Source organism: Phragmites australis, chromosome 17 (genome assembly GCF_958298935.1).
Source record: "Phragmites australis chromosome 17, lpPhrAust1.1, whole genome shotgun sequence".
Lineage (NCBI taxonomy): Eukaryota > Viridiplantae > Streptophyta > Magnoliopsida > Poales > Poaceae > Phragmites > Phragmites australis.
The window spans coordinates 25,057,755-25,071,026 of record NC_084937.1 but is presented as its reverse complement, the minus strand read 5'-3'; the positions used below and the strand labels follow the sequence as shown (position 1 = coordinate 25,071,026).

At 48.0% G+C, this 13,272-nt stretch overlaps 2 protein-coding genes across 3 annotated transcripts; both read left to right on the top strand.

Moving 5' to 3' along the window:
• Positions 1 to 48: 48 nt before the first annotated feature.
• On the top strand, positions 49 to 777 carry LOC133897011 (uncharacterized). The gene is made up of 3 exons (XM_062337614.1): positions 49 to 351; positions 446 to 539; positions 613 to 777. The coding sequence occupies exons 1-3, from the start codon at positions 49 to 51 to the stop codon at positions 621 to 623; spliced, it is 408 nt and encodes a 135-aa protein (XP_062193598.1). The 3' UTR covers positions 624 to 777.
• Positions 778 to 5,807: 5,030 nt separating this feature from the next.
• Positions 5,808 to 9,039, top strand: LOC133897722 (E3 ubiquitin-protein ligase RSL1-like). Of its 2 annotated transcripts, XM_062338533.1 has the most exons (4): positions 5,808 to 6,611; positions 7,710 to 8,491; positions 8,664 to 8,765; positions 8,805 to 9,039. In XM_062338533.1, exons 1-4 carry the CDS (start codon positions 5,928 to 5,930, stop codon positions 8,839 to 8,841), a joined length of 1,605 nt encoding a protein of 534 aa, XP_062194517.1. In that variant the 5' UTR covers positions 5,808 to 5,927; the 3' UTR covers positions 8,842 to 9,039. The 2 variants fall into 2 exon arrangements, with proteins under 2 accessions (XP_062194517.1, XP_062194516.1); XM_062338532.1 differs by having other exon boundaries at positions 5,810 to 6,611; positions 8,664 to 9,039.
• Positions 9,040 to 13,272: the final 4,233 nt, after the last annotated feature.

Genomic DNA, 13,272 nt, shown 5'->3' with positions numbered 1-13,272 from the left:
TGGGCCAATACAAGTCCAGCCCACATGCTTCCTTAAAAAGCCCGGCCAATGAATCGTCAGTCCACCACCAATATGGGCCGGCCCAACTTTGTAGACGCCTGCGCGCTGTGTTCCCTCCGCCGCCGTCCTCCGCGGCAGCTTCCTCGCCGTGTTCCCTCCGCCGTCTGCCTCCTCGTCGCCGCCATTCTGCTCCATTCAGCATACGCCCATCTCTCGCGCCTCATAATAGCAGCGCGCGGCGTGCGGTGCTGGCGCCGGGGACAGGTGAGCCGCGCGGCCGCGGCGATCACCGCGTCGCTCGACCTCACCGAGGAAAACGTCCGGCGGGCCCTCGTCGAGGCCAAATCCGAGGCATGTGAATTGTACTGACTTCCTCGACCCCATCCCCCACCAAAATTCCGTGCCGGCCTCGAACTGACGCCATTGCTGTTCTTGTGCGCTTCAGCTGGGGCAGCTGTTCGACACGTCGGTGGGCATCACAGGTGAAGGACGGGCTGAGCCCCAACCCTACGCCGCAATGCCAATTGGATCAGGAACCGGTTTGTGATTTTAATTTGCTTCTGGTTTTCGTGGATGGTTGGTTGTTGGTTGCAGGGCAAGTTGATCTCGCAGAGCTGGATTAGCGAGGCCACGGATCCCACCGCTGCCATCCACCCATGCTGCTAGAGTGCCTAGTAGCGGAAGGCGATGGTCGGGTAGGAAGGGGCGATTGAGGCGGCTTCGGAGCTAGAACTGGAGAAGACGAGAACGCGTAGAATGGCGACAAGGAGGAGGGAGTGTACGTGTTGGACCCCTCTTTTGGGGTCACCTCATATAGCTCATAACAGTCCCTGGATCAGTAGCCGGTACACACGAACTCCAACAAAAATAGACATCACAGTCATAGAGTTCATTACAACAGAAGCCCGTAGGCATAAAATTAACAAACCCTCAAAGCACAGCGAAAACACATAAAAGCGACCCAAGCCCTACAGACAGCTTGAGTGCAGACGAAATCGGCTTCTCTAATCTTCATCTTCTCTTTCGACGAAGTCAGCCTCTGGATCATCTGGATCCACAATTAGCAAGTGTGAGTACATAAGGTACTCAGCAAGTCCTACCTCAATGGGGAAAAATAGATGCTTAAGGGTAGATCAAGGATAAGGCCGTAGAGTCTTTTAGGTTTTGCGGAAAGCTAGTTTTATTGATGCAGGGTTCATTTTGCAAGGACTAACTTTAATAAAAGCACTTCCGAAGAGAAATACATAAGTTGAGCTTATAGGGGTTGACGGCCCTAGGGGAGATACATCCGTCCCGCCAGTTCCCACAAGACTTTTGCCAGCGGACACACAGTCTAGGAGGCTTAGGGCACAAAGCCCAAAATCCTTCTTTTCGAAAACATGGGCACACAGGCCACTCACACACCAAGGAGATACTCACTCCGAAAAACTAATCATTGTGACCAAACCATAGCACGTCCTTGATCGAGGACACGGCTATCCGGATAGGTTTAACACTCTGCAGAAGTTGTACACTTTACCCACAAGATATGCACAGGCTCCCACCTTAGCAACTGGTGAAGCCGTCATAACGAGACGTAACGACCTCACAACGAAGTCACAATATCCACCCATGGGGCACTAAGATACCAGGGGTCTTAGAAGATTCACGGGAAGGACCACTTAGCAATCCCAAGGTTTTGACATGGCCTCAACAATATCACTAGCCGGACCTTGGACTACACACTACCCAAGTCTTCTCCTGGTCCCCATTGCCACTACCGGCCTCCGGGTGGGTACCGCACTAAGTCAGAGGGGTTAGGTCAAGTCTTGCCCATACATGCCATGTGGTTGTACGAGTGGATACTAGGTGAGATGTCACAGCGAACCGGTCCTTATATGACCGAGGCAAGAGTCTCCCAACAAAAACACCACAAAGACGAACCTTGCTCCAAGGTAGTTCCCACCTTTGTGGGGCACCTTACTCACCCTCGTCAACACTACTCTAGAGTTTTCCCAAAAACACAAGTTTTACACGCAGACGCACCAAGCACACATCACTTCACATTGTAAAGCATGATTATCATATGTAAATAATCTAGTTCTTTCTTTTGAGCAAAGCAATCCTAAGCACACTAGTAAACAAACATTCATCCAAACAATCATTATAGTTGATGTTGGGATCCTTCTAGGGTTTTAATGGAATAAAGGTAATAATGACAAGGCATGGGATAAACAAGCTGGGTCATAACTATTCTAGCATTTCTTAAAAATCACAACTACTAATCTAATCATGCATACTCCTATGGTTTGAAACAACGGCTCTACAGGTTGTATTTAAAAACATAGGATCAACATGATCAATGGTTGTAGGACTTGCCTTCATTGAAGTTCCCGTTTGCTTCTTCTTCAAACTCCGGGTCCTCGGGGTCTTCCTCGAATGCTCCTTCCTCTAATAATCGCAACAACGACATAGGTACAATCAATCAAACAATTAAAACAATGATCAAATAATTTACAAAAATTATGAAATTGATATGATTGGGTAGATCTCGAATTTAGATGAATATCGGTGGAAGAATCGATGAAAACGGAGTTAGGACGGAGGAGAAACGGGCTTCGGAAGTTTTGTCGGGAGAGAAATTCAGAAAAAGAAAAGGGAAGAATATTCCAGGAATATTCTGTTTGGGTCGGCTCACGGCTCGGTTTCTCGGCTCGGCTCGGCTCGTGGCTCACGGCTCAGGCTAAAATGGGGCCCACTGTCAGCCACACAGGGAGAGAGAGGGGGATATAAGAGAGAGACAGAGAGAGTAGAGGGCGGCTCGGGCAGAGGGAGCGCGAGCGGGCGAGAGAGAAGGGGGGGGGGCAGGCGGCGGCGGCGCACCGACGGCGGAGCGCTAGCGGAGGGCGGCGGCGGGTCTCGCCGATCGGATCTGGCCAGCGGGCGGCCAGCGGTGGGGAAGTGGCTTCAGCCCGGCGCGGAGGAGCGGCGGCCGACAGCGGGGAGGACGGCGGCAGCCCGACGGCGAGAAAGCGGCGGCGGCCGGCGACGGAAGAGACCCAGGTACGCCCAAGGGGGGGGAGGAGGGAGAGAGAGAGAGAGAAAGGGGGCCGGGGCGGGGCTCACCGGCGGTGGCGCTTGGAGTGAGGCGGCGAGGCGACGGAGTGCTCGGGGAGAGAGAGAGGGTGGGTGTGAGGTGGAGGAAGGGGGCACTGTTCATCCTTATATAGGGGCGGCGACGGAGTGGGCGCGTGGGGCGAGGTGGCTCGGGGCGCGAGGCGGCACGGGACGCGAGGACTGCCGGCGAGCGGTGACGGGACAGCGTGGTGCGGCGCGGCAGCGGCGGTGGCAGACGGGTCACGGGGAGGGGACGGGGGAGAGAGAGAGGAGAGAGAGAGGGAGAAAGGGGATAAATTTAGGGATTTGACAGTACGGGATCAGAGAAGTAGACGACAGTGGTTAGATTGGAGGAGGCAACGAAGCTGCCATGGCTGGAATGGAAGGAGAGAGGAGGGTAAGGGAAGAAGAAAAGGACAAAATTGTCTACAGTGGCATACAATAGAATAATATATAGCCTATGTGGCAAATTTTGAAAGCTTTGCAAATTGAGAGGCAAATCTTTAGAGGCACGCAAATTTGGCAGAGAATTCTTAAAATATCTCATCTCTTCCCTTCCCCTCCATCCTTTCTCCTATGCTTTCTTTAGCGTCAAGCTTCGGTGAGCTGGTACCGGCTGAAAATCGGAGGTGAGGTCCTCTTCCATAACCATCCTCTACCTCTCTCTCTACCCGTGGAGGATGGGCAAGATGTTACAACTGCTTTTCCAATTGGGATTAGTTTTTTTCATGTTGCACAGTTGCAGTAGATGAATTGGTATGTTTCAACAAACAATTTAGGATGTTGTAATGGTTTTATCGATGTCACAACTCACAATAGGTAATTTAGCTGCACAATGTGTTATCTTGCATCGAAAGAGATTTTTTGAAGCATGCTGTATGAAATATAATATAACGTTGCGGTAGAGATTTTTTTTTTGGCACCGAGGAGATTATCATCTGGAATGTTACATGAAACATAACGAGATTTTGTATTGCGAATTTCCTCATGGAGTAATAGTCATATGCATGCAGTGAGCTAAAAACCTTGTTTTTTAACGTTGCAACTGACGTTTTGCAGGGTGCGATGAGAAGTCGATTTGTACGATTTGGAAAAGCAGCAACGGTTCTTGAATTCAATCCCCCAAACCCTCACCTTTGCCTTGTGTCGACTACCTCAATAATCTCTTCCTATGATGGCCGGCGACGACGACCTCACCGCCGGAGCGGCATACATTGGAGCTTCTACAGCCGGGAGAGAGAGGCCACCTCAGAGTACTCTAGCAATCTTGAACCCTAATTCACCATGAGGCGACGGCGTCGAGGAACGGCTAGAGAGGCAAATGTGCCAGGAATGGCGAGGGAAGCAGCGAAGAAGATGAGGTCTGAAGAGGATAAAGTGATGTGCATCGCAGTTGTTTAAGTCCGTCTTGCTCTAACCTCAAAGCTAACCGATGAAAGGCGTCCCGCAGTTTTCTTGCCGCACGCTCCCGCAGCTGCCCGGCCTCCCCGCGTGCTGCCGCAGCCCCCTAGCGTCCGGCGCGCCGTCGCGGCCTCCCCGGCCACAGCGGCGCCCAGGAATCCCTGCTACGATGTCTATGATGGAGGAGAGTTGGATCGTGAGCAGGAGGGAAGGAGGAAAGAGAGCAAAGAAGAGATCTTGGTCTTAGAGGCACGTGGTAGAAGAGAGAGTAGTCTGAACTCGCATACGAAGAAGAACAGCAGTTTTCTTGCCGTTTTCCAACTAGCTAGTATGGTGTAGGGTAGCAAATAAAACTAGCAACTTATGCCAAAACAGGGTACCAACTTCAGTGAAAATTGGGTATCAACCTCAACAAATTTAGGGTGACAACTTCAGCGAAACATGATAGGAATTTCTATGTAAAGTACGGTAGCAACTTCAGTAAAAAAATGATAGCAACTTCAATGGAAAAATAGTAATAACTCATGCAAAATAGGGAATAGCTTTAGTGAAAAAAAGGTTTGGTAGCAACTTATGTGAAATCTATATAGCTACTTGGTAAAAAAGAGATCTAATGAAGACCTGTAACTATTTAAGTGGAGACTTGTACCAACTTTAGGTTTAACTTCAGCGAATATTGTAGCCAACTTATCTGAAGACTACGTACCAACTTCAGCGAGTATTCATAGCAATTTAAGGAGGCTTTATAAAATGTCTTTGGAACATATGCAATATGGATATCATTTTGTTGTGCTTATTGTAAATAACACGATTGTTCCAATGGAATTGCAAACACACATCGGATGAGAGAGAATATTATTAAAAGATCTGATCTGAAATGTACTAGTACAACTAACCCAAACCAGCTGCTTATCGAAGATCCTTTCTCGTATGCGGTACACCCAATCCAGCCCACCCTTTATCTGCACCACGACAAACCTTCCCCTATGCGGCCCACATGCGTGAGTGCGGCCCACGTCGCGCGCTTGGTTGGCAGCGCGACCCCGCGCGGGTTAAAGTTATAGCCATAGATAGGATGTAGCCGCATTTCAGGGCCTGTCTGACACGTTTGACGAGATTTAGCTTGCATATTTAGGTCTAGATCTGAAGTTTGTATTATAAAATAAAATTTTAATTTAAAATGAAAATTAGATAAATCAATTTAACCATAGCTTCAGATTAAAAAAATTAAATTAAATTTAACCAGCTAAAAAAATCTTCCACCTGTGCCAAACGGGGCGTCAGAGGATGTGGTAACTGTCGCCACCCACCAAATTGTATCGGCCCAGGCAGCCCAACCAGCTACTCGAGATTTTCGCTGCAAAGGGAGAAAAAAAATCCGTTCGATTTCCCTTTTGGAAACTGTGGGCGGCGGTTCCTGCGCGATTCCGATGATGGCCGGCGACGACGACCTCGCCGCCCTGCACGAGCAGGTTGCCCTCGCATCCTCCGCCTCCGACCTGGACCACGCCTTCCAACTCCAGCTCGCCGAGGCCATCCAAGCCTCCCTCCTCCACTCAGGATCCAACGCCGCCTCCTCCTCATGTCCATTGCAAGCCGCCCCCGCGCTCCCCGACTTCTCCTCAGACGCTGCCTACGCCTTCGCGGTCCAAGCCGCCGATCTCGCGCTCGCCGAGCAGGACCGCCGCGACGCCGAGGCCTGCCGCGCCGCCCACGCCCGGGCCGCCGCCTCCGTCCGCGTCGCCGCGCACGACGCCCTCTTCGCGCGCGACCTCGCCGCCATCCCGGAGGAACAGTGGGCCCACGACGGCGACTACTTCGAGCGCCCCGTCGACTCGTCGCCCCGCCCGCTCTTCCGCATCTTCTCCAAGGGCATGGGCAGCAGGGAGGTCATGGGTCCGCGGGACCGGGACCCCAGCGTCGCGGTGCTCGCGGTGATTGTCTGCGGGCCGCAGGGGGAGGTGGTGCTCAGGATACAGAAGCCGGTGGAGCGCTTTGTGGGCGGCCGCATGATAGTGGAGGTGATGGCGCTCATGGAAGGCCTCGACGCCGCGCTGGGGTTGGGCATCAGCAGCGTCACCATTGTCACCGGTTACCGGCCGCTGTACAACCATGTATGGCATGACACAACCCCTAACATCTATCGTCCGCACCCTCACCACCTGCTTTAACTATTTGATCAAATTCCCAGGCAATATGGCCAGTAGAGAATATATGTTCTAGCCAAATCAATACAAAACATAGTTTTAGTATATTTGGTGGTGCTGTTTTCATGAGTTTAGGATACTTCGCTGTTTCAATGGCTGTTCATTAGTGAGCCTTACTGGATACTTCATCTGAGTGGAGAAGATAGCAGCATTGTAATCTCTATTGGACGAGATTTGGTTGGACAGTAGGCTTTAGCCTATACCTGAAATGACTGTTCCATGGTGCCATGATCCCAACTTATCTAAATTTGCACTGGTTGTCTTGCTTATTGCATTGCAGCAAAAAAGAGAGAGATATGGTCCATCAAACTTTTTCCTTTATAGTCAGTTCTGAAGAGTTTCTGTAATTGGTGATTCCTTTTTTCAATTACCAGTTCGAGCTGAAAGCATTGTACTGTTTTGAGTTCATGTTAAAAGCAAGGTTTGGGTCAGGGGAGGTATATATTTTAGATTTATATAGACGAGAATCTCATTATGTTTTTCGTTACTCCCCCTATTCAGAAACAGAAGTCTTATAATTTGAGATGTCAAACATCCTTAACGTTGTGGTTTTACCATTTTTTTTTTAGCCATGTCTTGTCCAAGACGGCATGTTTTCAGTCAATGGGTACTTCACTAAGATGTCAGTCTAGAAGTATTTAGTTCTCACAAACACTTCGTTGTAGGTAAACGCGAAAATGGAGCATCTGTTGTAAGACAACTTTATGATGATCTGAGTCATTTGTTCAGCAAGAACTGTAAACCCTGAAGGGTGATATATTATAGTTATGCGTCTAGTTCAGTGCCAGTCTTGTGTGCATTGTGCATGTACTATTTTTTTCACCTCTTGTGTCAGCAGATCAGGTGTGGTCTTTGAGGGTTCTTGGTGTACATGTACATTCTATAGTCAACTTCTTCAGAATTTCTTTTGTTCTGGTCTTATGATGGTACCTCCCCGTATGTGCTCGTCAAAATATAGTAATACATTTTTCTGATCACTATTTCCTAATATCTTTGCAATTGCAGATGCTTGGAATTTGGCGCCCATCAGGGAAGAAGCTGGCAGATATGATCAATCAGGTTCTGTCAGTGCGAAGGAAATTCGATCAATGTGAAGTCTCACTTGTTGAGCCAAGCGAAGTCAGCCATGTGGTAAAATTGGCAAGAGATTCAATAGCTGTTCAGATCGCCAAAGCTCTTGCTGCCAATGCCAGCAAGGAGAAAAGAGAGACCTGCGCCATCTGTTTGGAAGACACTAACATTACCAAAATATATGTTGTTGAAGGTTGTGCACATCGCTTTTGCTTCTCCTGCATGAAGGAGCATGTGAAAGTTAAGCTGCTCAATGGAATGCTCCCAGCTTGCCCACAAGATGGTTGCGCCACAAAGCTAAGTGTGGAGGGTTCAAAGATATTCCTATCGCCACGTCTGTTAGGAATCATGGTGCAACGCATCAAGGAAGGACAAATCCCTCCAAGTCAAAAGATTTATTGTCCATATCCCAAGTGTTCAGCCTTGATGTCCTTGGGGGAAGTGATTCGTCCAATGCAAGAATCCTGCTCAAAGTACACGGCTGCTGATGCTGCCACATTGAGGAAGTGTGTCCAATGCAGAGGCTCTTTCTGCATCAACTGTAAGGTCCCATGGCATGATAGGATGAGTTGCTACGACTACAAGAGGAGGTACCCTCACGCTCGCCCAGAAGATGCAAAGTTACAAAACCTTGCGCGGCAGCGGCTGTGGCGCCAATGTGTGAAATGCAAGCACATGATTGAACTTGCGGAGGGTTGTTACCACATGATCTGCGTGTAAGGCTCATTCTCTTTATTCTTGATTGCACTAGCGTCGGATACGTTGTTTTGTCGGGATGCCTAGAAAATCCGCTTAATGAAATCCCCTATGAATGCAACAAGGCTCATATTTTGTGGCCCAGTGCTGAAAACCTTTGTTATATGTCTGTTGCTGCTTCTTACGTTACAGGTGTGGCTATGAGTTCTGCTACACATGTGGGAAAGAATGGAAGGAGAAGAAAGCAAGCTGCTCCTGCCCGTTGTGGGACGAACACAACATCATCAGAGATGAAGATGAGGATGATGATGACTACGAGGAAGACGAGGATGATGATGACTACGAGGAAGACGAGGATGGTGTTTACTAGCTAGTAGGTTGTTGCAATTCATTTCTGTTACTGCAACTATATACGTACTAGCCCGCCTTGCAGAGTTTCCGTATCAAGTTGGAACGACTCGTATGATGTATAACCTCAGCAGCAGGTATGCTACTTTGTTTTTTTTGGAACGTAATACAGCAAGTTAAATGCTGTGTGAAACATGAATGCATGGACAATCTGAGGTTAGGGAGGGCGTATCGTGAAGTCAAAACTACTGTCTAAAAGACTAGTGTCAAATCCTGTACTGAAACTCAAATGCGCAAGAGGAGCTGGAATTGTCAGCGTCGGCCTCATAGACGTCGGCTGTCCAAACTTCCTGAGCAAGACATACGTTTCCCCACACTGGCCACTGTTCTACCCCGCCTCCTGCCTTTAACACCGGCTAGCTTCACGCCATCTTTGCCACCCCCTCCCTATCATGACTGTACCCACCATTGCCGCCATGGCTATTGCGATCCGTGGCCGACGGCAACTATACGACATCAACATTGGCCACCGCTAGTCCGGTCACCTTCTAGGATTTTCTCTAAGCTCTAGCTCTTCCTTCTCCCCCTTCACATCCTTGTCCCAGTTCCCTCACAATGCCGGCCCAACCGTGGACCTAATAAGTCAGCCACCGATCAGCTCAGACGTGAAGGTGGAAGTGATACGTGTACAACCTTTTCCATCACCTCCTCCCCTACACCACACGATATCTCCCTACACCTTGCCAACACCAACAAGGCATGTTGGACATCCCTCCTTCACACCTCCCTTCTTCCCTTAGCCCTAATCACCTCCCACATGACAATGTCGCCCATGCGCCCCTTCTTCCCATCGGCGAGCCTTCCTGCCTACATACCTTGCCTCTCTCGACTTTGACAGCTCACTTTACCAGATCTGTCAACTTCCTCCTCTACGCTATGAAAGGTAGCGCCACATCCACGGCCCAACTTCTCTCTATAGCCGTCTCTTGCTCCGTCCCAACTCTGAAAGCCCAATTTGGTGTACTTGCCAAAGTTTGAGGTAATTGCTAGTGAAGATACCACCGTAGGTGAGGTCATCTTTCCACCTCCTTCTTCCGTCCCTCCATCGTCTGAAGATTGAAGATGCCTTTTTGGTAGGGACAATAGAGAAATCTATTATTGTTATTATGGCAAAAAAAATTTGTTATCTGTAGGTGAGGTTGAATGCTAGAAAATAGGTAGCTATAATATGGAGTCAGGCTTAGTACCCCGCGACAACCTAATAAGCTAGTCAAATTTGGATGGAGTTCCAAGACAAGGCGCCACACGCTTCCCGACCTATTGATATGATCCATCGTCGGCATATATAGCAAGCCTAGCTAAGTGTTGCCAATGCAAGTCCCGCTGTTTGAAGTGATCGAGGAAGAATTACCGATTATTCTGTAAGGACTAAGACGCCCTAAGAGGGGAGTGAATTAGGGTTCTAAAAACTAAGGCTCAATTGCACATATAAAAACCTACTAAATTTCTATCTAGATGTGCACTAAGGTTTTTCTATGTGTTTCTACTCTCTACCGCACAAAGTTTTGCACCCTAGGTTCTAATCCTACAAACTACACAAGGCAATTCTAGGAAAGGTAAATATGGAAGGTAAAGTACAATATGAAATGAAAAATGTAAAGGGGTAGAGAGATTGCAAATTCCGGCACGACGACTTTTTTTACAAAGGCATCGGAAAGCTCACGCTTTCCACTAGTCCTCGTTGGAGCTCCTCGCAAGGGTCAAGCTCCCGATCGGGTCACTCTATTGATAGCCATAGGTACTTCCCCACACGTAAGTGTGTCTCTGACTTGGCCTCTCCTGGATGCTCCCCGCTGTCTTCACTTGGTAGAGCTTCGGCCAAAATGCCACGGGCCTCTCCTCCCATGTACAAGCATCATGGCCACTCCACAAGCTTAGTTGGAGGGTATCGCAAGACTTACACGCCACCGGGGCCTCAAGATGGTGCGCTCAAGCACCTTGGATATAGGAGGTTTCTTCTCCTCACCTCACTCTAGGCTAACACCTAGGAAGGTGCACTAATAGGCCTAATCTAGCACTAATCTTCTCCTAATACTTGTGCTAATTGCCTTACTCTTCAATATCAACTCTTGGATGGTGGAATCTCTCAAATGTGTGTGGCAACACTTCCTCTAGCTTCAACAACACCAAATGGCCAGGTGGAGGGGTATAAATAGCTCCAACACAAAGAACTAGCCGTTGCATCAACAGTCACACTTTTTGTTCTCACCGGATGTCCCGGTGTTCACAAAGTGTCCTTCACCAGAACATCCTATGAGTACAACCCAACTAGCCATTGGCCATTTGAACACGTCACCGAATCATCTGTTGATCACAGTGACCTCCTTACCGAAACATCCGGTGAGGTCTTCGGGCCCTTCTTCCAACTTGCAACCTCACTGGACCTTTTCGTCCGCTGAAGCATCTAGTGCTGTCACCGGACCATCCAGTGAGTGCAACTTGGAGACTCAGTTCAATTTTCAAGCTCCCTGAAAATTGCTCCAGTGAAGTATCCCGTAAGCTCCTTGCTCATCACCAAACCTTCCGGTCAGTGTTAACTCATCGAGCCTTGGCGCCATGTGCATTAAAGTCATTACATACAACAACAAAATCAAACTTATTAGAACCACCAGCAGCTATCTCCTTAACAGAGGCATAAGGTACCTTTGATACAATAACATCAGCGAGATCAGAGACACCGGCAACCTCTGGGACAACGGTGGTAATTTCCTGAGCCAAATGCTCAATAGGCTCCACTTCCTGGCTAAGTCTACGCCGCACCTCTTGAACTAATGGCATCGAGCTTCCACAAATACCCACGTGAACTACAACCTACACGCAACAAACTTGAGAATCATTCACACAATCCTTATACAGCTTTCAATCATCCTCTGATGCTAACTACATGACAACATAGTGAGATGTACCACCCCAACCAGCATCAAACCTTCCACATACGATTACATCACTTTCATCCACATCAAGATTCATAATTGACCTAACACGAGCAACAATTTTATCGAAACAAGGTGGGCTCCCAAATTTCAACATATGCTCCCTCATCTTATCAAACTCCCCATTTGCATTAACCGTGCCACCACAAAACACACGAACAACCCGGTCCATCTACACAAACTATCCAAACATTTCACATATGCAAAAATATGTAACCCATGCAAATTATACATATAATTAATTTCAATCCCTACGCCTCATCATTTTATCACAACAATTCAAAATTACTCATATATATAGAAGAACATGCATTGCTCATATACATGAAGCCTAACCATATATGCCTATATTACCTACTCTCAAATAATTGCATGCAACAAATTCCACACGATACATATGCGTAACTATATATCCATAGCACGATATTTAACTTCCGATCTAACCCAAAACGTACAAATTTCATAGATCATCATCACCAAATACAAAACCCTACCTACCATTCACCTAAGAATGCAAGCCAAAAAATCGAAAATAGATGGAGGGAATGAACGAGCTACCTTACTAGGACACTTCTCCGTGAAATCCGCTATGAATCGGGCCCAAATGGTGGAGGATTGGCCAAGGAGACTCTCGCCAACGTGCTCGATCTGGGGAGACGAGAGGAGGAAGAACAGCGTACAAGAGGAGGGGCCGGTGCGGCCCTCTATATACACCTCAGTCACGTCAAGAGACTTGGTGTGACAACCAATCAAGCCAAGACTCATGGCGCAGCTCAAGTCTGACATGCCAGCTGGCTATCACGGCTATGAGGAATTGTGACGTCCTAAAAGGGGGGGGGGATGAATTAGGACACTTAGAAACTAATAGCTCTAAAAACTTTATAAGATAAATTTATCTCAATTTCTATCTAAATATGCTCTAGGTTTATCTAGTGTGTCTACTATACTACTCACGAGGATTGTAACCTACTCTAGCAAGGTAAATTGTAATTATGTAAATGCGAAAATGTAAATAAGGTAGAGAGATAAACTTGGCACAAGGGATTTTCATCGTGTGGTATCGGTGGCACACGAGCCACCCATAGTCCACATTGGATATCCACAAAGGATATGCTCCTGGTTGCCAAGTCTCTTCTAGTCACGGCTCTTGAACTACCAAGTCACTAAAATAAGACCTCAAGCACGATGAGTCACCAAGCCACCAAGGCGAGATCTCACCATTAACCCCTCTTCTAGTCACTTGTACGCCATCTTTACTTCAAGGCTTTAGTCATAAAGATAAGGGTATCCGTGTTCTCGTACAATCTTCTTACCGTCGCTCCACACCAAGTTGGAGGGTCAACAAGTTACCAACTAATCATAAAGACTCTAAGGCTTCGGCGTACCTCTCGGTACACGATTGGATCACTCCTTAATCAGCTCTCTAGGTTGCAGCACATAGCAACACTTCTTTCTGGGCC

Coding starts and splice junctions, on each gene's coding strand:
- LOC133897011 (XM_062337614.1), top strand. CDS start 49: ATGAATCGTCAGTCCACCACCAATATGGGCCGGCCCAACTTTGTAGAC. Junction 352..445: donor TCGTCGAGGCCAAATCCGAG/GCATGTGAATTG, acceptor TGTGCGCTTCAG/CTGGGGCAGCTGTTCGACAC.
- LOC133897722 (XM_062338532.1), top strand. CDS start 5,928: ATGATGGCCGGCGACGACGACCTCGCCGCCCTGCACGAGCAGGTTGCC. Junction 6,612..7,709: donor ACCGGCCGCTGTACAACCAT/GTATGGCATGAC, acceptor TTGCAATTGCAG/ATGCTTGGAATTTGGCGCCC. Junction 8,492..8,663: donor TGTTACCACATGATCTGCGT/GTAAGGCTCATT, acceptor CTTACGTTACAG/GTGTGGCTATGAGTTCTGCT.